This window comes from Petaurus breviceps, unplaced genomic scaffold (assembly GCF_028583685.1).
Source record: "Petaurus breviceps papuanus isolate PSGF00001 unplaced genomic scaffold, PetGlider_PUasm1.0 90895, whole genome shotgun sequence".
Classification (NCBI taxonomy): Eukaryota; Metazoa; Chordata; class Mammalia; order Diprotodontia; family Petauridae; genus Petaurus; species Petaurus breviceps.
The window spans coordinates 3,490,377-3,515,138 of NW_027187372.1; the positions used below are offsets into that span (position 1 = coordinate 3,490,377).

At 35.9% G+C, this 24,762-nt stretch overlaps 1 protein-coding gene across 6 annotated transcripts in view; it reads left to right on the top strand.

Moving 5' to 3' along the window:
- Positions 1-24,762, top strand: part of SMG7 (SMG7 nonsense mediated mRNA decay factor) — a 99,617-nt gene that overhangs the window by 59,905 nt on the left and 14,950 nt on the right. For all 6 annotated transcript variants that reach the window (XM_069074400.1, XM_069074399.1, XM_069074401.1 and 3 more), the window contains 8 exons: positions 11,985-12,156; positions 13,445-13,516; positions 14,729-14,879; positions 15,349-15,484; positions 18,193-18,355; positions 18,696-18,852; positions 21,355-21,425; positions 22,198-22,258. In XM_069074400.1, the coding sequence (XP_068930501.1) occupies positions 11,985-12,156; positions 13,445-13,516; positions 14,729-14,879; positions 15,349-15,484; positions 18,193-18,355; positions 18,696-18,852; positions 21,355-21,425; positions 22,198-22,258 (983 nt within the window). The remainder of the gene's footprint in view (positions 1-11,984; positions 12,157-13,444; positions 13,517-14,728; positions 14,880-15,348; positions 15,485-18,192; positions 18,356-18,695; positions 18,853-21,354; positions 21,426-22,197; positions 22,259-24,762) is intronic.

A 24,762-nucleotide genomic window follows, 5' to 3' on the forward strand; every position in this document is an offset into this window, starting at 1 on the left:
TTCCTTCCTTCCTTCCTTCCTTCCTTCCTTCCTTCCTCTTTTTTTTCTTTTGGAGGGGGAGGGCAGGGCAGTTGGGGTTAAGTGACTTGCCCAGAGTCACACAGCTAGTAAGTATGTCCAGTGTCTGAGACTGGATTTGAACTCAGGTCCTCCTGACTCCAGGGCCAGCTCTATTCACAGCTCCATGTCCTTGCCTTTTCCCTAGCCTTTCCACATACCTGAATATATGCTCTTCTTAATCCTCTGCCTCACAGTGTCTTTTTAAAAAAGTATAACTTAAGTACCATCTTCCATAGGAGATCTTTCCTAATCTTCCCAGCTACTGCTGCCTTCCCCCCCAAATTGCCTTATATTTAGCTATGTATATTTATTCTCTTTATTTATGTTGTGCATATTTATCTAAGTACTTACTGTAGCAGCAAGCACCCTAGCATACGCAGGATGGCTGCTAGCACAGGTTCTTAGATCTGCTTTTTTTTTTTTTTTAAGCAATAGGGGTTAAGTAACTTGCTCAAGGTTACACGGCCAGTTATTTCTGGGTGTGGTGCTGAGTATCTGAGCCCAGATTTGATCCAGGTTATCCTGACACTGGAGCCGGTGCTCTTACTCGCTGAGCCACCTGGCCGCCCCTAAGCAATTGGGGTTAAGTAACTTGCTCAAGGTTACACGGCCAGGTGTTTCTGGGTGGGTGCTAAGTGTCTGAGCCTGGGATTCGATCTCCAGGTATTCTCAACACTGGAGCCGGTGCTCTTACTCGCTGTGCTACCTGGCCGCCCCTAGATCTGCTTTTCTAAAGGAAAGCAACTCAAAATGGGTTAACAATCTTACTTTAATCAAACATATGTATCATTTACCTAGTTCAGGGGGAAGAGTTAGCACCCTGAACTTCAGAGAATACAAACAGAAGTTACACGCAGACAAAAAAATATATAGACAGAGAAACAGACCAGCAGACAGAGCTTCCAGCTGTCTGACCACTACATCCATACCGAGTTAGTTACCAGAGAGCCAACATCTCTATTTTCAAAGCCAGGGGGCTCAATGGCTGCCCAGAGTCTCATCTGGCCAAATCACACAACTCTTCCCTAAGTGAGCCACCAAAGCAAAACCTCACATTAGCTGCCTCATGGGTCAGAGATGTCACAACCCCCTTGACCCACTGCCTAGTTATAAAGTAACGAGGTATGGGCTTTCTTGAAAAACAAGCCTCCTGCACAGGCTCCCAATGTGACTACATTCATCCTATTAGGGAGCGAAGTATATTTTCAAATCAGGGAATGTTCTCAGATTCACTTAAACCTATCAAGGGGCCAAGGGGCAGGGAACTTCTTCAGATTCCCATTCCCATTACACTTATTTACTTATAAGCTCCTTGTGACTAGGAATACTTTCATTCTTTCTCTTTGTAGCTCCAGTATCTATGTTTAGTTAAGTAGGGACCTAATAAACATTTGTTATTTGATTATTTATGGAAATGTATTCCTTGCAATTCTTATTTCTTCAGTAATTGCTATGATGTGGGTATTATGGTAGATACAATCATATCAGCGATAACTGTTCCCATGTAGTTTACCAAACTGATTTCATTAAGACTTCTTTATCTGACATCGAGGAAGCAGATGTTCTATTTAAGTGAATTTTCTGTATATCTGAAACTTGCCTTAGGAATTAAAACTGAAAAAAATGTGTATTTTATGTAACTCTACCTTTTAATCAGTTTTTATTGATGACTTGTTTTTTTCTATCACATTAATGACTATATCCTTCCTCTCATTGTAACAAAATTCAACAAAATCAACTAACATATAAATCAAGTCTGACAATGTATGGGATATTCTATTTCCATGGTTTTCTAGGCGTGCAATAAAGGTAAAGAGTATAGTTTTTTTTTTTTAATTCCTCTTGACCAAGTTTGATTATTAGAATTATGGTGTTCAGTTTTACTTTATTATTTCTATTCACATTTTTTTTCTAGTTCTACTTCCTTTTAACTGTCTGTTCATGGAAGACTTCTCATATTTCTCTGCATTCTTCCCAGAAGCACAGAATTTGAGAATTAGAAAGGACCTTAGTGGCTCTCTAGTCCAACCCATATCTGAAATTAATCCCTACTGTAAGATTTCGGGCAAGTAATTATTCACCCTCTACTTTGAAGACTTCCATTGAAGTAAGTGAGGCAGCCCATTTCATTTGTAAAAGAAAGTGTTTAGTAAAGTTTTCATTAAATTTTCTTCCTAATATGCTAGTTCTTTCATCCATATTTCAGGTGACAGCCCTCCAGAAACTATCACCTTGAGCCTTCTCTTTACTGTATGCTAGACAGCTCCAGTTGTTTCAACTAGTCCTTATGGAACAGACTCCAGGTTCTTTCCCATTCTGATAGCTCTCCTCTCAATAATCTCCATTTTATAGATGTCTTCACATGGTGATGCCCAAAACTGAACATAGTAATCCAGAAGTGGTCTGACTGTACAACTGAGTACAGAGGGATGATCATTTTCATATTCTTGGGTTATATTTCTCTCAGTGCACCCCAAGATAGCCTTCCCCTTTGTGGATGCTATATTGTGCTGCAGACTCACTGAACTTATAGTTGAGTAGAACTCTCAAGCAGATAGGCATCTAAATATGGGTTCCCCATTCTTACCTTATTAAATGGATTTTTTTGAGCCCATGTGTAAGATTTTACATTTACACCTCTTGAGCACCTTGACAGTTATCTTGACTGACATCTGTTTTTTTCTCCCTCTGCTTTGTGTCTTTTGCAGATTTGATAAGCATGACATTTCTATCTTGATCCTAATCACTGATAAAAATATTAAACCGAGTATGTTTAAGCCCAGATTCCCAAAGGCAACTAGTCTGCTGGAGACCACCTGCCAAATTGACATTGAGCCATTTAATACCATGTTTTGAGTCAAAAGCTGTTCAACCAGTTCTGGATTATCTAATTTTATTCTCTTTTACATATACTTTCTAGTCCACACTTCGTTTTTTCCACAAGAATAGTATCAAATGCTTTACTAGGTAAATAGAATAGAGAGAGAGTGTGTGTGTGTGTGTGTGTGTAGTGTGTGTACATATACATATATATATAGTGTGTGTGTCTATATTTGTATCTATACATATACATATACATATCTATAGCTATATCTATATAGATATAGTATTCCCTGTCATTTCTTATGACAGTTCAGTGCTTTCTTAAACGGAGAGCAATAAACATAATCTAATAAGTTTTGATTTCGGGTCATCTTTGAGAGTATCACTTAATAGACTGTTTTGTTAGGTGTTAGTGTCTTCTAAGAATGTTTTTAAAAATATGATATATGGAACTTATTTTTTAATGGCCCTAAAATGCTGGATAGTGGGTGAGAATGGAGTTCTTGTGTATGTTACGGTTTTTGTGCTTCTCTGATTGCTGTTAACCATCCCTCTGCTTATATTTGTCAGTATACTTTCCTGTAGAGTCCTTTCTTTCTAAAACCTTCTCTTTCTTATCCTCTAATTTGAGATTTCCAATCTGTTCTAGGCTGAGAGATCAGATAACAAAGCTTGTTGGCATTCTTTTTGAAATGAAAGAAAAACAGGTGTCATGAAAGAGGGCCTGCAGTCTGGCCATCAAGAGCAAAGCTTTATGACAACTCTTATCAGCATAGAACATTTTTTCCTTTCCTGCTTCTCAACTGTGTTCTCAGAAGAAAGGGGTGTTATTATATAGGTAGATGGCATTGTATTGTAGTGGTTAGCATTGGATAGGATTAACGAGATCTGGATTCCAGTTTCAGTTTTGCTAGTAATTAATCACGTGATTTTTGAGGCAAATCACTGGTCTTTCCAGGTCTCAATCTTTCAGTCTTTTTACTGTAAAATGAGGGCCTCAGATTATCTGACCTATACAGTTCCTTCTAACTCTAAAATTCTCTTTATCCATCATTGCATTATACTTTATTGACTATTGCCAGTTACCATACCATTTTTCCAGCTTCCTCAGCCTCAACCTATTCATACCTCAACCCACCCTTTGCTCTCCTTCTCAGGGACTTCAGTATTCTCCTAAAAAAAAACTGAACACAGTTCTTCCCTACTTCTCACTCTAGAAACCTCCTTATAACCCACTTGAACCATTTACAGATAAAATTACACCTTGGAAGTCACCCTCTCACAGAACTGCATTTACCTCCAAGATCGGGAATATTTAAAATTCCACTCTCCTACAACTTCTTATCTTTCTGTCTCTCCCCTCTGGCACACACTAAATATGTTTATAAGCCCCTGACAGTCATTACTGTTATTCCACTTCTGTTTCTACCACTCTGGCTTCACTTGTCTCTTTATCTAGCCTTGACCCCTATAACCTTCCCTTTTAATATTTCACAAGCTACTGCCCTAGAATCCCCTGTTTCCCTGACTTTTCATCATTTCCAGCTTAGAAATCTCCAGTCCTTGATGTGAACCCTATTACTGGAATTTTCCAGTCCTGCTCTACAGCTGGTAAATAATTAGTCATGGAATCAAGTTGATCAGACCTGTTAAATTCAGCATTTCCACTTATATCCATTCTCTGTCTCATTATTTGCTTTGGTTATTCCAAAACCATTTTTTCTTTTTAAATCTTCATATCCCCCTTAAAGGTATTCCTTATTACTCAAACTTGGCAATAGATGACCTAACCTTCTATTTCACTAAGAAAATTGAGAACTATGAATTATTTGGCTCCCTTATTCTTTTCCTGAAATGTCATCATCATCACCTATTCCTTCCTTCTTACAGAAGAGTAGGTAGGTATTTTGTACTCTTCATTGATAGAAATTTCTCTACCTTTTCATTTCTATTTCTTCCTCATATCTCTAGGATTTTGTTTTAGCTCTTATTCCCTTTATTTCTTCCAGTGTCTCCTTCCTCTATTCCAATACATAGCACAGTGCTTTTTTATTAGGTATTTAGGTGCAAGTTGAATGTAAATAAATTTTTATAGACTTCCTTGGTTCACTCCAGTGCTGAAAAGTTGTGCATTATTTTTTTCTAGCCCTTTCAGCTACCCTCTTCTTTTCATTTCTCCTCCATAACTTCAAGACAAAGTTGTTTGTCCCTAATTGCACTTTACTGCTACTCACCCTACCAATCTTCTGCCTGTATCATTCTCCTGAAACTGCCTATTCAGAGCTCACCATTGGCCTGCTAGTGGTCATAAACAATGACTTTTTCTATTCCATGTCCTTCTTGGCCTCTCTTATATTTGGGCCTGTTGACTTCACCTACTAGATACTTTCTTCCTTTGGTTTCAGAGGCAATATATTTTCCTGGTCTGACAACTGTTCCTTCTTTGTCTTGTCATTGTCCTAACCCTTTTTAACTTTTCCCTACCACCTATTAGGTTTTGCTTTTCTCTATTCTCTCTTCCTTACCAACTTCTTTCATTTCTATAACTTATACATTTATCCCTTCCACATCACAAAGATTAGAGGCACAGCACCCCTGTGATCTGGAAAATCCACATAAAATGTTTTGGCCCTCTCATAGCAGCAAAGAAATTTGAATTTTTTCTTTTTCTTTTATGGGTTGTTTACAGTACCTTATTGTAAAATTTGGGTTAAGTATTTGGTCATAGGCTCCGTGTCATCTGCCCTCTGCATATCATCTACAGCTTCTGCAAAACTCTCTCCAAAATTCCTATCTAATTCCCTATGCCAGCCTACAACATATTGAAACCATGATGGGGAAAATCAGTGTGGAAGGGATAATTGTATTGCCATCAATATGCAAAATGACTTAGAAGTATTAAAAATCTTTTTCCTGCCCGGTTTTTGGTTTGTTTGTTTGTTTGGCTTTTTGGAGGGGCAGTTGGGGTTAAGTGACTTGCCCAAGGTCACACGACTAGTAAGTGTTAAGTGTCTGAGGCCATATTTGAACTCAGGTCCTCCTGACTCCAGGGCCGGTGCTCTATTCACTGTGCCACCTAGCCGCCCCTCCTGCCCTGATATTAATCTTGAACCCTAGACCCTCATTTTTAGCTACTTGTAAGACCTCTTTATCTAGATGTTTTACTGTCATCTCAAACTCAGCATAGCCATATGCTTTTCCTACCTCATCCCTAACCCTAAAAGCCTGCTTCTCCTGATATCATTCTTTCTGTGGTACTACCTTTTGTAACCTTAGGATTATCCTTTATTCTTCATGCTCATATTTCAGCCAGTGTCACCATATTTTTTTTGCATACAATCCCTCTTCTCTATTCTTTCTACTGCCATCTTATTATGGGCTCTTGTTTTTACATATTTGTACTGTTGGCATGTCTTTAGGAATTTTTCTTCTTTCCATTCCTTTCTATATGCAGCTACCACAGTACTAGGCTCTACACATTTGATCATGTCACTTTTACTTTTAACATTCATTTGGCTCTCTATCATCCACCAGAAGAGTTTGAGGCTTCTATAATCTAAGGCTGCTTTATTTTCAAGCCTCATCACATATTACTCCTACCAGCTCTATATACTCAAGCCATAGTACCTTATTGCCTTCCCCTTGACATAGTTTGAGTTCTCCTACCTCCATGGCTTAGTAGCTACTTTTTTTTATGCCTAGAATATCTTTTCAAATCTTCTTCTTGCCTACTGAAGTAATATCATTTTTCTGTTTTTTAAATTAAATGTGCTTTTTTGCAGTTAACAAGCATTAATTTTTTTTTCTTTTCCAACTTAACTGGGAAATAAAAACCTTTGTAATAAACATTGTCAAGTAAAACCAACTCAAATACTACGTCCTCTATCCAGCATTTTCTGAATACTACAGCTCTTGCTGTTCTTTCCTTTTTCCTTGTTCCTGCCCTGCTGAATCATGAAAGGACCTTTCTCCCAAATCACATTCTCAAATCTGGACCAGTGGTATCAAACTGAAATAGAAATAGGTCCTTGCCTACAGTATTTTTATTTATTTTATTAATGATTTCCCAATTATAATCCCTCTGCTTTACACTGTTAAGTTCATGAAGAAAAGAACTGAGATTTATTTTCTGTTTCCCTGGAATGGTATATATTATGTTTGTGTATATAGTTTGTTTAGCCAATCTCTGCCATTCTTCCCTGCTTTCATCTAGTTTTTTGTATTGACTGGCCATTTAGAATCTGCCTGATTCTTTTCCATGAAGGAACTACTACTAGCAAAGAAACAATAATAAGTAAAAGGCAGAATAAAGAGGACCCAGGAGGTAAACACTTAATGTTTATTAAATTGAATGTAATTAAATTGGGGAATTCTTAAAGCGGATGCCACTTTTCATTATCATAATTAGTTACAATTCCAAATGTTGTCACAGAAAACAACTGTAGACACACTCTATTGATGGCGTAGTTTGCTCATTTAATAAGTATAGCTGAATCTAGAAATGTCATGAAAGTGATAAGTCTTGGTAAAAATCACTTTTGTACATTATTAAGAATTCAGCCTATAGACATAATTCCAAATATCTCCACATAATTTTTTCTGGGATAATTAATTAAGAGAAATAGATATAAACTTAATGGAATGCATTAAGTGTTAGCTGCCAAAGAGAGGAAATTTTAAACCTGACATCTCAAGGAGATAGCATAGTACAGTAAAAGCATGCTGAATTTGGAGTCAGAAAACCTTATTTTATTAAGCATCTATTTGCCAGGGAATGCCCTAAGTATTGTATTCCCTGGGAATACAAATCATAGGGGAATTAGTCCCTGCACCCAAGGAGCTTATAACCTAATGTGTGAAAACAACACACAACAGGAAGCTGAAAGGATGGGGGAGGAAGGTGGAGACAGGAGAGAAATGACATCCTAGTGCAGCCAGGTGGGAAGTGAGCTGTCTGTCTTGGAGTTCATGCCTCTGGTCTCCAATCAAAGGGAAATAGGAGATAGTGTTGAAGTGTGAGTACCGAGGTTGATTCTATCCTGCAGGGCAGGATGATGAAGTTTTCCAGTCACGAGGTTCTTGGGGCATGGCAGAGGGGAGGAGTCAGAAGTCCAAACTACTTCAGCCAGGTGGAAAATGAGACTGGATATGAATCCTAGTTCTGATGGCTTTGGACAGGTGGTTTTTTTTTTTTTTAATTCCTTGTCTGTGGGTGTTCAGTGGGTATTAAATGTAAGTGCTATATTTGTAGGTACAGATGAGCTCCTGAATACACCTTGAGTGCTCTTAGGTCTTATGATAAATAGTGTAGTTTCCAATAAGCTAGATATGTTACTCAGAATTTTTGCTTTTTCCAGAAAGTCTTATAATTAGATTATTCACTTTTATTTGTTATATTATATTTATTTAAATGTCTGAACAGTCTACTGAGGTTGTATAATGGGTATTTTCAAAAATTTATTTACTATTAGTTTTACAACATTCAGTTCCACAAGTTTTTGAGTTCCAGGTTGTGGATAGCCTTTTCCATCATGAGTCTTTGGAGTTGTCTTAGAACCTTTCATTGCTGAGATGAGCCCAGTCTATCCAAGTTAGTCATCACACATATGATGTGTCTGTAATTGTGCATCATGTTCTCCTGGTTCTGCTCCCCTCACTCAGCATCAGGTTATTATGAAACTCGTCTGCTCCTCATTTCTTATAGCACAATATTACATTATATACCATAGCTTGTTTAGCCATTCCCCAATTGGTGAGCATCCCCTTGATTTCCAATTATCATTTTCCTGTTTTGTCATGTTATCAATCTGACTGGTGAGATACGGTACCTAAGAGTTGTTTTGATTTGCATTTCTCTGATCAATAATGATTTAGAACATTTTTTCATATGCTTATTAGATATCTTTAATTTCTTCCTCTGAAAACTGTCTGTTCATACCCTTTGACCATTTATCATTTGGGGAATGACTTGTATTCTGATGAATTTAACACAGTTCTCTGTATGTTTTAGAAATAAAGCCTCTATCAGAGACACTGGTTGTAAAAATTCTTTCCCAATTTTCTGCTTCCCTCCTAATCTTGGTTACATTGGCTTTGTTTGTACAGATACTTTTCAATTTAATGTAATCAAAATGATCCATTTTGCATTTTGTAATGCTGCCTCTTGTTTGATCATAAATTTTTCCTTTCTCCACAAATCTGACAGGTAAACTTTTCCTTCCTCTCCCAGATTACTTACCTTTATATCTATTTTTATTACTATAAATTTATTTTATAATTTTATTACTATAAATTATTACTATTTATTTTATTATGTCTATCTTTATTACTCAGCCTTTATATCTAAATCATGAACCCATTTAGCCTTTATTTTAGTATATGCTGTAAGATACTGGTCTATGCCCAGTTTCTGCCAGTGATTTTTCCAGTTTTCCCAGAAGTTTTTGTCATAGTGAGAGTTCTTATTCCAGAAGCTGGAGTCTTTGGGTTTATCAAACAGTAGATTACTATAGTTATTGACTATAGTATTGTGTCTCAGGTACCTCTTCTGTTCCACTGATATACCATTCTATTCCTCAACCAGTACCAAGTAGTTTTGAAGACTGCTGCTCTATAATACAGTTTAAAATCTGGTATTGCTAAGGCCACTTTCCCTAGCATTTCTTTTCATTAATTCCTATGATATTCTGGACCTTTTGTTCTTCCAGATGAATTTTGTTATTATTTTTTCTAGCTCTATAAAATAATTTTTTCGTAGTTTGGTATGGCACTAAATAGCTCAATTAATTTAGGTAAAATTGTCGTTTATATTATATTCTGTCTAATCATGAGTGACTGATATTTTCCCAATTATTTAGATCTGACTTTATTTGTGTGAAAAATGTTTTGTAATTGTGTTCATATAGTTCCTGGGTTTGTTTTGGCAGGTAGACTTCCAAATATTTTATAGTGTCTACAATAACTTTAAATGGAATTTCTCTTTATTTCTTGCTGTTGGGCTTCATTAGAAATATATAGGGGGAGGGGGCGGCCAGGTAGCACAGCAAGTAAGAGCACCAGCTCCAGTGTCAGGATGACCTGGGGATCAGATCTGGGCTCAGATACTTAGCACCACACCCAGAAATAACTGGCCGTGTAACCTTGAGTAAGTTACTTAACCCTGATTCCTTTTTAAAAAATTAAAAAATAAAAATAAATAAATATATAGGGGGATGGCTAGGTGGCACAGTGAATAAAGAACTGGCCCAGGAGTCAGAAGCACCTGAGTTCAAATTGGCCTCAGATAACTTGGCACACATACTAGCCGTGTGACCTTGGGCAAGTCACTTAACCCCGATTGCCCTGCCTTCCCCCCTCCAAAAAGCAAAAAAACAAACAAAAAAAGAAATATATAGGAATGCCAAGGATTTATGTGGGTTTATTTTATATCCTTCAGCTTTGCTAAAGTTATTCATTATTTCAAGTAGTTTTTTACTTGATTCTCTAAGAATATCTTCATATGATGTGCAAAGAATGATAACTTATTCTCTTCTTTGCCTGTTCTAATTCCTTCGATTTCTTTTTCTTCTCTTATTGCTACAGCTAATATTTCTAGTAACAAATTGAGTAATAGAGGTGATGGTGGACATCCTTGTTTCACCCCCAGACTTATTGGAAATGTATCTAACTTATCCCTATGACATATAGTACTTAATGCTGGTTTTAGGTAAATACTACTTATTATCTTAAGGTAGAATCCATTTATTCCTATGCTTCGTAGTGTTTTTAAAAGGAATTGGTGTTATTTCGTCAAGCTTTTTCTGCATCTATTGAGATAATCATACAGTTTCTACTAGTTTTGTTGTTGATATGATCACTTATACTAATAGTTTTCCTAATATTAAACCAGCCTTGCATTCCCAGAATAAATCCTGCCTGATCAAAGTGTATTATTCTTGTGATAAGTTACTGTAATTTTTTTGCCAATGTTTTATTTAAAATTTTTGCATCTGTATCCATTAGGGAAATTGGTCTGTAATTTTCTTTCTCTGTTTTGGCTTTACCTGCTTTAGGTATCAGTACTATATTTGTATCATAAAACGAATTTGGTAGGGTTGCTTCTCCAGTTTTCCCAAATAGTCTATAAAGTATTGGAATTAATTGTTCTTTAAATATTTGATAGAATTTGCTTATAAATTTCCATCTGGCCCTGGAGATTTTTTCCTAGGGAATTCATTGATGGCTTGTTCAGTTTCTTTTTCTGAGATGAGATTATTTTAAGTACCTGTTTACTTGTTACCTATTCTGTTATATAGTTTTTACTTATATATAGTTATTCTTTTAGTCTGGGAAATTTATATCTTTTTAAATATTGATCCATTTCACTAAGATTGTCAAATTTATGGGCATATAATTGGGCAGAATAATTACTAATTATTGTTTTAATTTCCTCTCCATTGGAGGTAAGTTCACCCTTTGTATTTTTGATACTGGTAATGTGGTTTTCTTAATTGACTAAAGGTTTATCATTTTATTTTTATTTTTTCACAGAATCTTTCAGTTTTATTTATTCAATAGTTTTCTTAATTTCACTTTTATTCATCTCTTTTGGTTTTCAGTATTTCTAATTTAGTATTTAATTGGGGATTTTCTATTTTTTCTTGTAGCTTTTTCAGCTGCATGCTCAATTCATTGATCTCCTTTTTCTCTATTTTATTCATGTAAGCATTAGAGATATAAAACTTCCCCTTCCTTTGCATCCCATAAGTTTTAGTATGTTGTCTCATTATTGTCATTCTCAAGACTGAAGTTACTGATTGTTTCTATAAGATAGTTTTGAATGTATGAAAGATCTCATACTTACTGCAGTGTGCAGATATGTGCTTAGAATGTTAACATTTCCAGAAAGCAATTTTTTTCACTAACTTTGCCTTTGAATCTTTTCCTGGATTTGTGAAAAATTAATTAATGAAGAGTTAATTTTTGATGAATAGATACAGGTGGTTCTTTTTATTCAGTGTTCTACTGTATGTGGTGTTCAGATTACATACTTAATTGTAGAAGCCTTCATGGAAAAAGTGCTCCAAATCATCTTTTAAATCTGTCGTTTGTTTCTCTTTTAGTTGTTACAGGAGCTGTGCACAGTGTTTAATGTAGATTTACCTTGCCGTGTAAAGTCTTCCCAGTTGGGGATTATCAGCAATAAACAGACGCATACCAGCGCCATAGTGAAGCCACAGTCTAGCTCCTGCTCGTATATCTGCCAGCACTGCCTCGTCCATCTTGGAGACATTGGTGAGCCTTTGAAGTGAAAAGATCATTGACATGCGCCTTTTTTCCTGGGAGTATAGTCATAGAAAGAACCCTATTTACTTTGAGCTGACCAGCAACTTAGCCAAGCATTTTCAGTTGAGATTTTATGAGGGTGATGTGAAATGTGCTATGAGGAATGTAGAATATCTGAGTACTTTGGAATAGGCTTAAGCAAGAAGCCCTTGAAAAAAAGCAACTTCCACATCAATACAGGTCTTATGCAGACTGAGCAGAGGGACAGTGTTGCTCTATAAGTATATGATAAACATAAAATTTAGAATATGTTAGGCTTTTTAAAGTATTATAAGGTGTTCTAAGTGAGGCTATACTGTTTTATACTTGTGAAGTTTTTTCTTCATTCTGTTATTCCTTTTAGAAGCTAACCAACTAGCTTATTCTTTTTATTGATATACTAGTAGTTAGTAATTAAACAACTTTCCTTCCAAAATATTCTCTAGAAAAGGATTCATGTTTCTTATGCATTTATTTTAGCTGAGTGCTTTGTACTCTTCTTGTTTGTTTCTGCAACTTGTCTATTCCTTTAAAGGTGACCTAAAATGGTTGTAAAATAAATTAACTATAGGATTATGTATTAGCTGTCCTAAAATAGCAGGTGAGGGAAAGGTTGATTTTAAGTTAGAATTTTTTTTTTTTAGGTCTTTTGATGTCCATAGCATTGGCTCCATGTGGGGTCATGTCAAAATTAGCACAAGAATCTGCTATCTGTAGGAGAGGCTAAAGAAGTGGTGTGTTTGTGAGTTGTTCTTGCTTTAATTGTATTTTTTGCACACACATCCTTTATATCCCAGAAAAGGGGTTTGGAGGCATTTTAAAAATCACATTGAGATTTTAAAGAAATAAACTATTTGCCAGATCGTATTGTATAGTGTTTTTTGTTTTGTTTTGTTTTTAAGTGCCATATAAAATCACCCCTTCTTGTGGGCCGGCTCCAGGTCACCAGCATAGTCCATAATGGGAGCTGGTGATGCATGACACTGGAGGACCTGAAAATGGGGGCTAGGTAAGCTTTACAATTGGTTACATGCTGAATGTCCCAAATAATAGAAGATGGACAATGCACACATAATCCTACAGTTAATTTATTTTAAACTATTTATATGCTTTCTCTGTAATGAGTCGTAAGTAAATTGTATTATATTCATAGTCGGTAGATTTTTAAACAAACAGGTAGGAAAATTGGGGAAATTCAGAAAGGAAAGGAAGTGTTTAGTGTTTGATTTGTTCACTTTGTTTTTTTTCCTGCTTTCAGCTCGCTATAGAAACCAGACCAGTCAGGCAGAGTCCTACTATAGGCATGCAGCTCAGCTTGTCCCCTCCAATGGTGAGTCTGAGTCCTGTAAAGATTGAAGAGCAGTTTGGTGCCTGTTTCATTCTTTATAAATATGAGGAAATTACTCCTGAATATTTTTAAAGTCTTATTTTCAATCTTATAGCAGTGATATGTGAAAGGAATTTTGTCTTAGAGGATAGAGAGCCATCCTTGAATTCAGGGAGAGCTAGGCAGATCCCAGAACCTCCGATGCTCCAGCTGTCTAAGTTGTTATCCTGTCTCAATAGAGAATTTCCTCTGCCATTGAAGACATGAGGCTGGTCACTGTTTCCAGCATGCGTGTAGCACAATGAAAAGAAACAGTATGGATATGAGTCATTGCACCTCGTTTTAAATCTTTTTAACTTCTTTGTCTCTCTAAAAGAACTATTTCTCCTAGCTCTAATTCATCTTTTTCCCTGGAAATATTAGCATTTTGCCGCTATAAGCCTATAAATTCCTTTTGTCTATCATGAGGCTCCTATTAATTATTAATTGAATTAAGGGAATTTTAACAAGAATCAAATACTATTTTATCAGCTACATCTTAACTACATTAGGTCTTCCAAAAAGATGTCTTTTGAGACTTTTTGGGGCCCTTATAATTTCCTCTGCTTCAGTTAAATGATGTAGAAACTGAAATGTGGATGCATATCATGTAATAAAGTATGATCTGCTTTTTGGGAGCCTAAATTTAGGACTGGAAGAAATCTTAGAATGTCTTGCTCAACCTATTTTTTTCCCAGTTAAAAATTTTTGTTTTAATCAGCCAGGCTTTGACAACACAAGAGAAACAAAACCTATTACAGACATGTATGGTCAGTCAAAGCAAATTTTCCATATAGGCCGTGTCCAAAAAATTTTTATCTTCTCCACTCATAATCACCTTTTTACAAATAAAGACATTGAGGGCACCAGAAATAAAGGGCCATGCCCAAGGTCACACATAGACAGGAAGTTGGCAGAGCTAGATTTGAGAGCCACGTTACCGCATTCATTCAAATCTAGCCTCCTTTGCCTGGACCACACCTTCTCCACACACATCACCTTCTCCTTCGAGGCCACTTGAGGTCATAGTTAGCTCATGAAACTCTTGATTTACATGGAGAATAACCATAGGTTTTGAATGTCTAGATTTTGGTTTTGAATTATAAGATTGCCTTCTTGTATCATGGTGGTAGACATTTGACAGCTCTATAAATAAGGATGTGTTTCTTCCCCTAGGTCAGCCTTACAATCAGTTGGCTATTTTAGCTTCTTCCAAAGGAGACCATCTGACCACAATTTTCTACTACTGCAGAAGCATCGCTGTGAAGTTCCCTTTCCCAGCTGCCTCCACTAATCTTCAAAAAGCACTTTCTAAAGCACTGGAAAGGTTTGCCCAACTTCTCTTGGGACACTTTTAGTTCCCCTGTGGTAGACCTAGCTGTACAATTTGTATGTCAGATAAGAGTTGCTACATTTGTGCATCTCACATTCATGTGGCACTTTCAGGCTTACAAATAAGACAGCTCCATCTGTTCTGTCTTTTTTTTTTCTTAAGCATGGAGTCAATGTAATAGACTTAGAGAAATTTGTGTTTGTGTTCAGTAGAGTAGATGAGAAAAAAAAACCACTAGAGAAATATATGAGCTACTTCTCTTGGGGTATATATTGGTAAATTCAGCCATGTTTTATACTGTGTTTTTAGTGGGAAGTACACTTAGTTTCACAAAGAACCCTACTGTTTCATTTGCTTATCAAGGTGTCATTTTAATTTGTGTTGCGAATCTTTGAGATATTAGTCATTTTTGCTATTTAAGACTGAAATAAAAGTTGTTGTTTTTTTTTTTCCTATGTTACAGCCGGGATGAGGTGAAAACTAGATGGGGTGTTTCTGACTTCATCAAAGCCTTTATTAAATTCCATGGTCACGTGTACCTGAGCAAGAGTTTAGAGAAGCTGAGCCCTCTTCGAGAGAAATTGGAGGAACAGTTTAAGGTCAGAGCACAAGAAAACACGATTCTTTATTATTTCTAAATCCAAAAATATGAGATTGGCTTAGGCTGAACAGGTTTCCTGATTTTAATATTGAAGCTATCAGTAATTGCCACAACTATTATAATCTCCTCCTTATTTTTCATCTTGTGCTGAAATGCAGAAGATCATTTGGAAAAAACATGGAAAAAAGCAGCAGTGCTTTCACTGGGGAATTGCCAAATGGCAGATATATGCAAAGGACAGCTTCTCCTTTCGCTTTGTTGGTGGGGGGTGGGGGATGGTAATGCTTCTTTCTCAACCCCATGAATGGGGCTGATCAAAGATTTTAAAGTACTGCTTTTGACTGTCCTAGTGTGCTTGAGTTATTTCCAAATGTCAATAAGTAAACAGTAGCTTGGTTATTTACTTGGTAATTAGCCTCATTTTCCACATCTGTTATTCTGTTTCTCCTTATGATGTTTAAATTTTAAGAACCAGGTCCAGGAACTTCATCTGTTTCCAAAGGAATTTTTCCATATTATTTAGATGCAAGAAGGAAATTTTAAAAAAATCATCTTTTTTCTGAATGACTTATTCTACTTATGTATGCATTTGACCTAGAATAAATTTATTGGGAAGAAATAAGTCTGGAAGAATACGGTATAGCTATTTCTTCTATTATTATAGTCTTTTAGTCCATAGATCTTGAAAACTGACTCTCAAGGTGCTATCTGTCAGGCATCTTGGGCTCAAAGACAATTCATGCCAAATTTTATGTGATATTCATTCAACAGACATTGTGCCAAGTTCCATGCTAAGTTGATAGTGATGGACACATTACTTAAATTTGCACAAGAGCTTTTAGCATCCCCTACTTTTTCTGCTCATTTTTAGTTTAGCCCAAACAGAAGGTTTAATATTATGTGATTCTTAAATTTCTCAGTTCCATTAAAAGATTAAATAATTTTGAAGTATTCAGCTTGGAGAGAAGTGATTATGGTTTAACACTTTCATAGTAAGTCTACTTATATACAAAAGAACTGTTATGAAAAGAACACATGATTCTCCACTGAGGAGACCTGGATGTAGGCAGTATTCTCAATTGAAATTTGTCCATCACTAAATTAGGCTGCAACAAAAGCTTATGTATTCTTTTGGAAAATTTTTTTAGAAATTCAGTTGTCATAGATGATTAAGGTCCTATCCAATCTTGAACCTATGAAAAGCATTACTTTTCCAGTGAATCTTTTCATAAGACAGGTTTGTCTTGAACCATAAGGGTTGGGAGGAAGGAGGTGTAGTGCCAATGCAATATTCATAGCACCGCATGGTGCTCAATCACAAAATATAACAGACTCTCCATATAGAAGACAGAAGCAAAACATTTATTCTGAAACCCAAATCCCCAAACCACTAAGCCAGTTCCATCGTAGTAGCAAAGAAGTTAATAAGCCACAACAGCACAGAGAGCCACAGCATCCTTTAGACTTTCCACAAACCAACATTTACTCACAAGCCTGTCTGCTTGGCCTTTCTTCCTACCATCTAGCTGTTTTGACTCCCAGCTCTGCTCTTCCCTTCAGCAAACTCCTCCCTCCCCAGGCTCCATGTGATTACATTCAGCCTATTATGGGGCAGAGTTTATTTTCAAAGCAGGGAAAGTTTTCAGATTCTCTTAGCCTTATTAAGGGGCAGGGAAGATCTTCAAGTTACCATTACCATTGTAACAGGAAAGAAGGGTTAGTTATTGAGACATTAAAAGAATTTCAGTTAGAGATAGTCTTACCAATGAGATGTTTCTGTTGCTTAGTTGGTTTTATTTTTGTTTTTGTTTTGTTTTTAGCTTGGATATATGGCTATTGCCTTGTCAGACCTTGCCTTCAAAATCTTATCTTAAATCACAAAATGACTATCTGGTACAGTGGTTCCCAAACTTCTGAAGAAGCTGTGTACTTTTCGCCTCACCCTTACTTTTATTTTTTAAATACTTCCCCACTTTTCCTAAAATAATATATGCAAATAGTTTATGGAATGAGACGATAAAATTGTAAAACATTTAAGTTGAATTGTTGAGAATTTCAGATCATTTTCAAAGTTATTTCAATTTTTTAAGGTTATAAATTTTAAGGAACCCAGCTTACTATATTATACTTGCTAAAATGAAAGATAGTGAATATATATATACACACACACATAACAAATTGTGATACTAAATGCACAGCTGTGTCATAGTCTTGTACAGATCGATGGTGATGTGGGTTTTGATTTTGTGACCTGTGAAGCCCTAGGAATAGAGGTGGGGAGAGTGAGAGGTGCTGCTGATTAACTTCTTGTAGTGTTGTTTCATGGATAATTATTGACTTTTTTTAAAAACCATGCTCATCCCTTATGTCTTCTTCATACACGCACACGCACACACACACACACGCAACACTTCACCTCTTCTGCAAGTATTATAGGACAGTTTAATTATCCACTAGTCATATATAATTTAACAATTTCTCTAACAGTCTGTTTCTAGGCAAAGAATAAGCATGAGCCCTTTCAGTCCAAATCAAGATAACTGAATTTTAAAAGATATAGCAATAGGATTTAAACTGAAATCACTTATGCATCTCTAAGCATACTTATGTGGCCATAATTGGCCATTTTGACCAATTTAATTGTCTCTCTTAAAGATAGCTTTTATATTCGATTATATATGTAAAGTATTCCTGTCTGTTTTTCAGAGACTGCTATTCCAAAAAGCATTCAACTCTCAGCAGCTAGTTCACGTCACTGTCATTAACCTGTTTCAACTTCATCACCTTCGTGACTTTAGCAATGAAACTGAACAACACAGTTATAGCCAGGATGAGCAGCTGTGTTGGACGCAGCTACTGGCCCTCTTTAGTGAGTATTAAAATATCTGTTTAGTTTGTTCCCCTGTCCTAGCTCTTAGGTTGCCCATATTGGAAATGGAATATTGCCCATCTTTTGCATTATAAAGAGGCTGAGTGGCTTTTTTTTTAATGAGTTCTTTTGTTCGACATTCATGTTGTTACTTTTTATTTGATTGGTTCCATGGGCCTCTCACTGAGTGTTTTCTCTGTGGCAGAAAAAACCCTTTGGAGGGGAAAAAATAGTTTTTAACAGAGTAAAGCAAAAGACTAATAATTGCTTTCTTTTATTTGGATTGGTATACTGTTTCACATCTCTTTGTGTTCTGTGTTATTTCTTTTTCTCCCCCAAGTCTCTTTTCTTGGCATCCTGTGTAAGTGCCCTCTTCAGAATGAATATCAGGAGGAATCATGCAGTGCATATCCCCTTCCTGCTGTCAAGGTCTCAATGGACTGGCTGAAACTTAGACCCAGTGTCTTTCAGGAGGCCGTGGTTGATGAAAGACAGTAGTAAGTTTTTAAAAACTTGATGTGACTTTGTGTATGGTGTTAGAGATGCTCTGATTTGTGTGATTTTCATAGATATGTAAAAACTGTCTTCTAAAACACAACCTTTAAACAGTAAGGGGTAGCATTTGTTCTGGATATTATTGGAAAATAGGACTGAGAACTTCTTTGTGTTTTTTATTTGTTTATTTGAATTCCTTCTTTAAAAAACAAATCTTTAGGATATGTGACCCACTCCTACCCTCTATCCTCAGATGAATCATCCTGTTGCCAGCTTGGAGGAAAACAACGCTCCCATTTTTCAAGTTTATTTCTTATACGTTTATAACACACCTCTCAGCATGTCTTTTTGGAAGTTATAGGAAGTAGGGAAGACATATTTTTTCCTTTTTTTAAATTGTTCACATCAGCTGTTGCTATTACTATTATGTTCATATTAATAACTAGTTTGGAGGGAGATTTAAGGTATTTGAGTATAGAGATGATAATAATTGGTTATTCATTATTGACTGATTCCCTGATTGCTACCTTCAGAGCATTTCTAGATTAAGTTTTGTTGAATTTATTATGTTAAATGAAAACAATATGATTTGCCCAAGATCATTTTCCCCAGGAAGCCCAGAATTTAAAGTTTACCTACAAAGGGAAGGGGTTCATTTAAAAAAAATTTTTTTTTAATAAAAATAAATCTTTCTTTCTTGAAACATTAGGGAATAGAATTTTTGTTTGGAAATCTAGAATTTAAACCTCTTTACCCATGGTCGCTTTCTGAAATTGACCCAACCCAAGATTAAGATCCTATTGTCTTTCTCCTTATAATCTTCTGTTATATTTCTGAAGCTTGCGATTCTAGTCTTCTCATTTTGGACAGATTCACATGTAGAACTTAGCAATAAATAGCGAATCTGATAATGTTGTCTGCATTAGCCTTCAGATTTTCTGAGTTTTCTTCCTCCATACATTTTTTCATCTACTGTCTTGATTTATACAATTCCTCCCCTCCCTCCAACTTAACTGCTTTGAAACCTATTCCTTTTGCTTTAGTTCAGTAAACCTTGAGAACTATGCTAATAATGTTTGTGATTCTGTGATTTGCCAGGAGATTACTCAGTATTTGTTAGCTAGAATTCAGAATCTTTTCTGAAATGACTTTTTTTTGTTCCTGTAAACTGACTGGTACCTTTCTTCCAGCTCTGCTATCCTTGTATAGAAGGGTAGTAGACTAAACAGAAGAGTTCTGTTCCTTTATATACTTCAGTTTGGAATGATGAGAAAAATAACTGGAATATTGTGTTTTGAAAACTAAAATCATTGGCATATTCAAAGTATATGTAGCTTATATCTGGGCCTTAACATTTTCAATTTATAGATATTTTTTTCCCCTTCCATCCTTTTTAGAGAATAAATTTTTTTTCCTTGTGGGAAGCAAATTAGCATTAGTTTTCCAAGGCAGTTTATCCACAAGTAAACTAATCATGCTGTTTTCTACAATTTTTTTTCTCCTAAGAACTCATTTTTCCTGCATGAAAACATTGTGTCCATCGTTGCAGTCTGGAAATTCTTTTTAAAGTCATTAACATTTCTTTTGCAACTGTTTCTTGTTATTATGGTACATTACAAACCAAATATCTTAGGAAAAACACACACTGGAAAGATGTTTTGAAGCCTAACAATAGTAGAAGAGTATGTTCTTAAAATCTTTAATTATGTGCCTTATACCCACCTTTCAGGATAGGCATTTGTTATAAAATCAATAAATGAGCCTCTTTGGTACTAGTGGGGGTGTTTCTGGTCAAATTTTCATTTCCCCACTACTCCCAAATATTAATTAGTGTGTGTTCAAAGAATGCAGATAATTTTAATAGCTTAAGAGAAAACTATGTATGAAGAGCTAGGGATTCAGTCTGATCTCTGACAGTTAATATCCTTCGTGACTTTGAGCAAGTGGTAACATCTCCCGGGTCTAAGTTTTTCTTCATCTGTAAAATAAGGATTCTGGACTATATGGCATCTGGAGTTCCTTCCAGCTCTAGTTCTCTGATGAAACTAATATTTGAAAAAGAAAGTGCATCCTTATTTACACGAGCAATAATATGTGCCCTGCAGTATTGATCCTAGCCATATCTGATATATTGGAACTTGATCAACTGTAATATGTGAAAGTACTTTAAGAGTCTTAAATAAGTGTGAGATGTCGTCTAGTGCTCAGTCATTTTTTGTAAATAAAGCAGAATTTTTCATGTGAAATCCAACCTTCAATATTTGAACCAGATAGATTGATTTCATCATTTGGTTACAGTAAAGAGCCTTGGAAGTAATCTACTTCTAGGCTTCCACCATGGAAATTGGACCATTGAAATTAATCTTGTTTCAGGATGATCTTGTAAACATGTTTTAGGGATTATAAACTCTCTATTGAGCAAATAATGCTATGGTTGACAGGGTACAGTTCTTTTTTATCTTTGTATATCATTATAAAAATGGATGGTTATCTTTGATTTCCAGCATTTGGCCCTGGCTGATCTCTCTCCTAAACAGCTTCCAGCCCCATGAAGAAGATCTCTCCAGCACTAATGGTGAGAATTTTCCTACTTTTTTCTGTTTCCCAATAACTAACAATAGTCTTATGGTCAGATTGGAAGAATTTAGGGGTTACCTAGTTTAGCTATAGGAATCACGTTCTAATTGTCTTTTAGTTATTCATGCATATGGGTCATATGCTTGATTGTAACCTCCTTGAAGACATAGATTTTTCATTTTCATCTTTGTATGCCCAGCATTGAGCAGAAGGCCTTGCACAGATGCCATGTAAATAAGGGCTTGAATAAATAATTATCAGATGAATATTTCATTTCTTTTCACATAGCTTTAGATGGGGGTGGGGAGGAAGGAGGAAGAGTGTCCTTTGTTTTGAGTAGGTAGAAATTGCTCTGCAGAGTTATCCCCTGTATCTTCCCTTATTATTCATATGGTTTCCTTATTCTTTCCACTTAATCACCATCCGTAGTGTAGAAAGGGTTGGTTTGGGGAACTCCTTTTAGTTATCTAGAATTCTACCTTCCCATCCATCATCTTCTTAGGTCTAGGTGTTAGGTATAACAAAAACAAATGAGATACAGTTTTTCATATCTCGTGTTTGTAAATGCCATTTTGAAATTTGTTTTATTTGTGGAAAGAAAACTTTTTTAAAGCAAAGAGCTATGGGCCACACATAACCTTGGAAGAGGTTCATCATTTGTTCATTTCTTGAACTGTACTGTGTTCTGAATATTTGTATCCCTTTAATAAAAATGCGAATTAATATAAATTTCCTGTGCCCATTTTTTTTCCATTTATTTACTTTTTTAGCTACTCCACTTCCAGAAGAGTTTGAGTTACAGGGATTCCTAGCCCTAAGACCTTCTTTCAGGTATGTGACACAATTAAAATGAAGGGTTAACAAGCATTTCTGGTGGAGGGGGAGAGGACTTTGACATTCCCCTGCCCTCCTGCTACTGTGAGCTATGTAGATAACGACTAGTGGTGAGGGCTCATGGCTGTTGAAGCAAGAATAGGACTGTGACCCAAGTGGGAAATGCGGAATAGTATGGCAGAATATGAGAGAGAAAAGAAGGTGGTGTTGTCATAAGCAATTCAGACTCTTAACGTTTGCACAGCAACCGAGAGCAAATGTGAATGTTGAAAATTGTGCATTTGAGATTGATGCTCCTTGTAATTTCAGTAATGATGATAAAGCATCCTGCAAGCACAGCCTAAGATTATCATGGATCTCACTTAACCTGGCTTTAATTAACGCTTGAAGGGCAGGCTTTATCTTTTACCTCTGCATTAACTTGACTATCAAATAAGAAGCTTCTAATGGTCGAGTGTATAAAAATATTTAGCAAACATGACTGGAAAAAAATGTATGCAAAATGCAAGACCATTAGCCATGTGAGAAATTTGCAAACAAAGAGAAGTTTAGATGGGGAAATATAATTCATTTACTGTAACAGACATACTGTACATTTTAATAGCCTCCAGTTGTTTTGAGGTGCTCTTAATATTTTCCATCGTTCAAACTATTTCCTCCACTTTTTTTATTTTTTTATATGCATGATATTGGGTTCTTATATTATAATAAAACTTCACTAATTCAGATTCCACTAATTTGCGATTGTGATCAGGCTAGGGAGTAAGCATAAATTTACCATTATCTATATATGTATAGTTTTCCAACCATCCTAATAGTCAGATAAAAAACATATATTAAGTATCCACCATGGGGGCCAACTGCTAGGGATACCCATCCCCTGAAAAAGGGCAAAAATCCTTTTAGATCCTTATTCTTTTCTTTAAGGACCTCACAGTCTAATAGGGGAGAATGTCATACAAACAGCTCGTCACAAACAAGTTATATATGGAATAAATTGGAACTAATCAGAAGGAAGACCCTAAAATTAAGGGAGATGGGAAAAGACTTCTTGTAGAAAATGAGATTTTAGCTAGGAAGTTAGTAAAGTTGAGAAATACTAAAAGAGAAGGTTTTTAAATATTGTGGGGCATGCAGTACAGTTGATGTGCAAATTAAGAATCATTCCCACCTTTTATTTATTGTTTTATCCCAATTAGAGTGTGAGCTCTTTGAGAGCAAACACTGTCTAACTTTTCTTTTTGTGTCCTCAGCACTTAATAGTGCTTAGTGTTTGGTGCATAGATAGCCCTTAATAAATGTTTTTTCATTCATTTATTCATCTGTTCGTGAAAGTGGTTTAGCCAAGGGAGAACTAACTAGCTAACTCTTGACTCTCTCTCTCTCTCTCTCTCTCTCTCTCTCTCTCTCTCTCTCTCTCTCTCCCTCCCTCCCTCCATTCATTGTTAGTATTGCACATACTTGAATAACTTCATTTTAAATTAATCTAAAATTGTAGACTGGACTTCTCTATTAGCAATAATTAGGCAAAGTATCTGATTTTATTCACTAAAAATATCTAAGAAGAAAAAGCTGCCCAGTGTAAGGTATACATTAAAGGGACTATTTTTTTCCCTGATTATTAGCTTTGGGTGACTTTTGTATGTTAAAGTTGGGCTGCTAGGTGACAGTGGATAGAGTGCTTGGCCTGGAATCAGGGATTTTCATTTTCCTGAGCTCACATCTGGACACTTACTGGCCTGTGACACTTATTCGCTGCATGACCCTGGGCAAAGTCATTTAACCCTGTTTGTTTCAGGTTTCCTCATCTGTAAAATGAGCTAGAGAAGGAAATGGCCAAACCACTACAGTATCTTTGCCAAGAAAACCCCAAATGGGGTCACAAAGAGTCAGGCATGACTGAACAATAAAAACAACATAATGTTAAGAGTTCTCAAAGTCCAGAAAAATACTTAGCAATGAATTTAACGTAGATCTTGCTATATGCTGCATTCCCATTAAAGTGTTTTGTTTTGTTTTTAAATACATTTTTCTGTGTTCATACTTGGGAAGTATCAGCAGTATTCATTAAAAACAAGGGCCTGAAAAGCCAGGTTCCACAGTAATGTGATTATAATCTAGGCAAATTATTGATCTATACAAAATCTCAGTTTGTTATTCTATATAATATGCAGGAGAAAGCCTTAATTCATAGAATAAAAAGGTCTGGAAGTGTAATCTGGCAGCTCCAGAAAGCAAGAGAGAAGGAAAACTATAACTTTAATGTGAGGAATTATGACAATCCTATTCTTTCTGTACTAGTTAATCATTTTTACCCTGTATAGTTGATTGACTTCAGTACTTTCCTGGTTCTGATATTTCATTGCTGCGGGCAGAGTATAGAGTTTAAAAAGTAATAGGAACCTTAGATATCATCTAGTTCTGCCTCTTCATTTTACAGGAAAAAAGTTTAATGACACAAGAATAAAGCACCTTGGGGGTGGCCAGGTAGCACAGTGAGT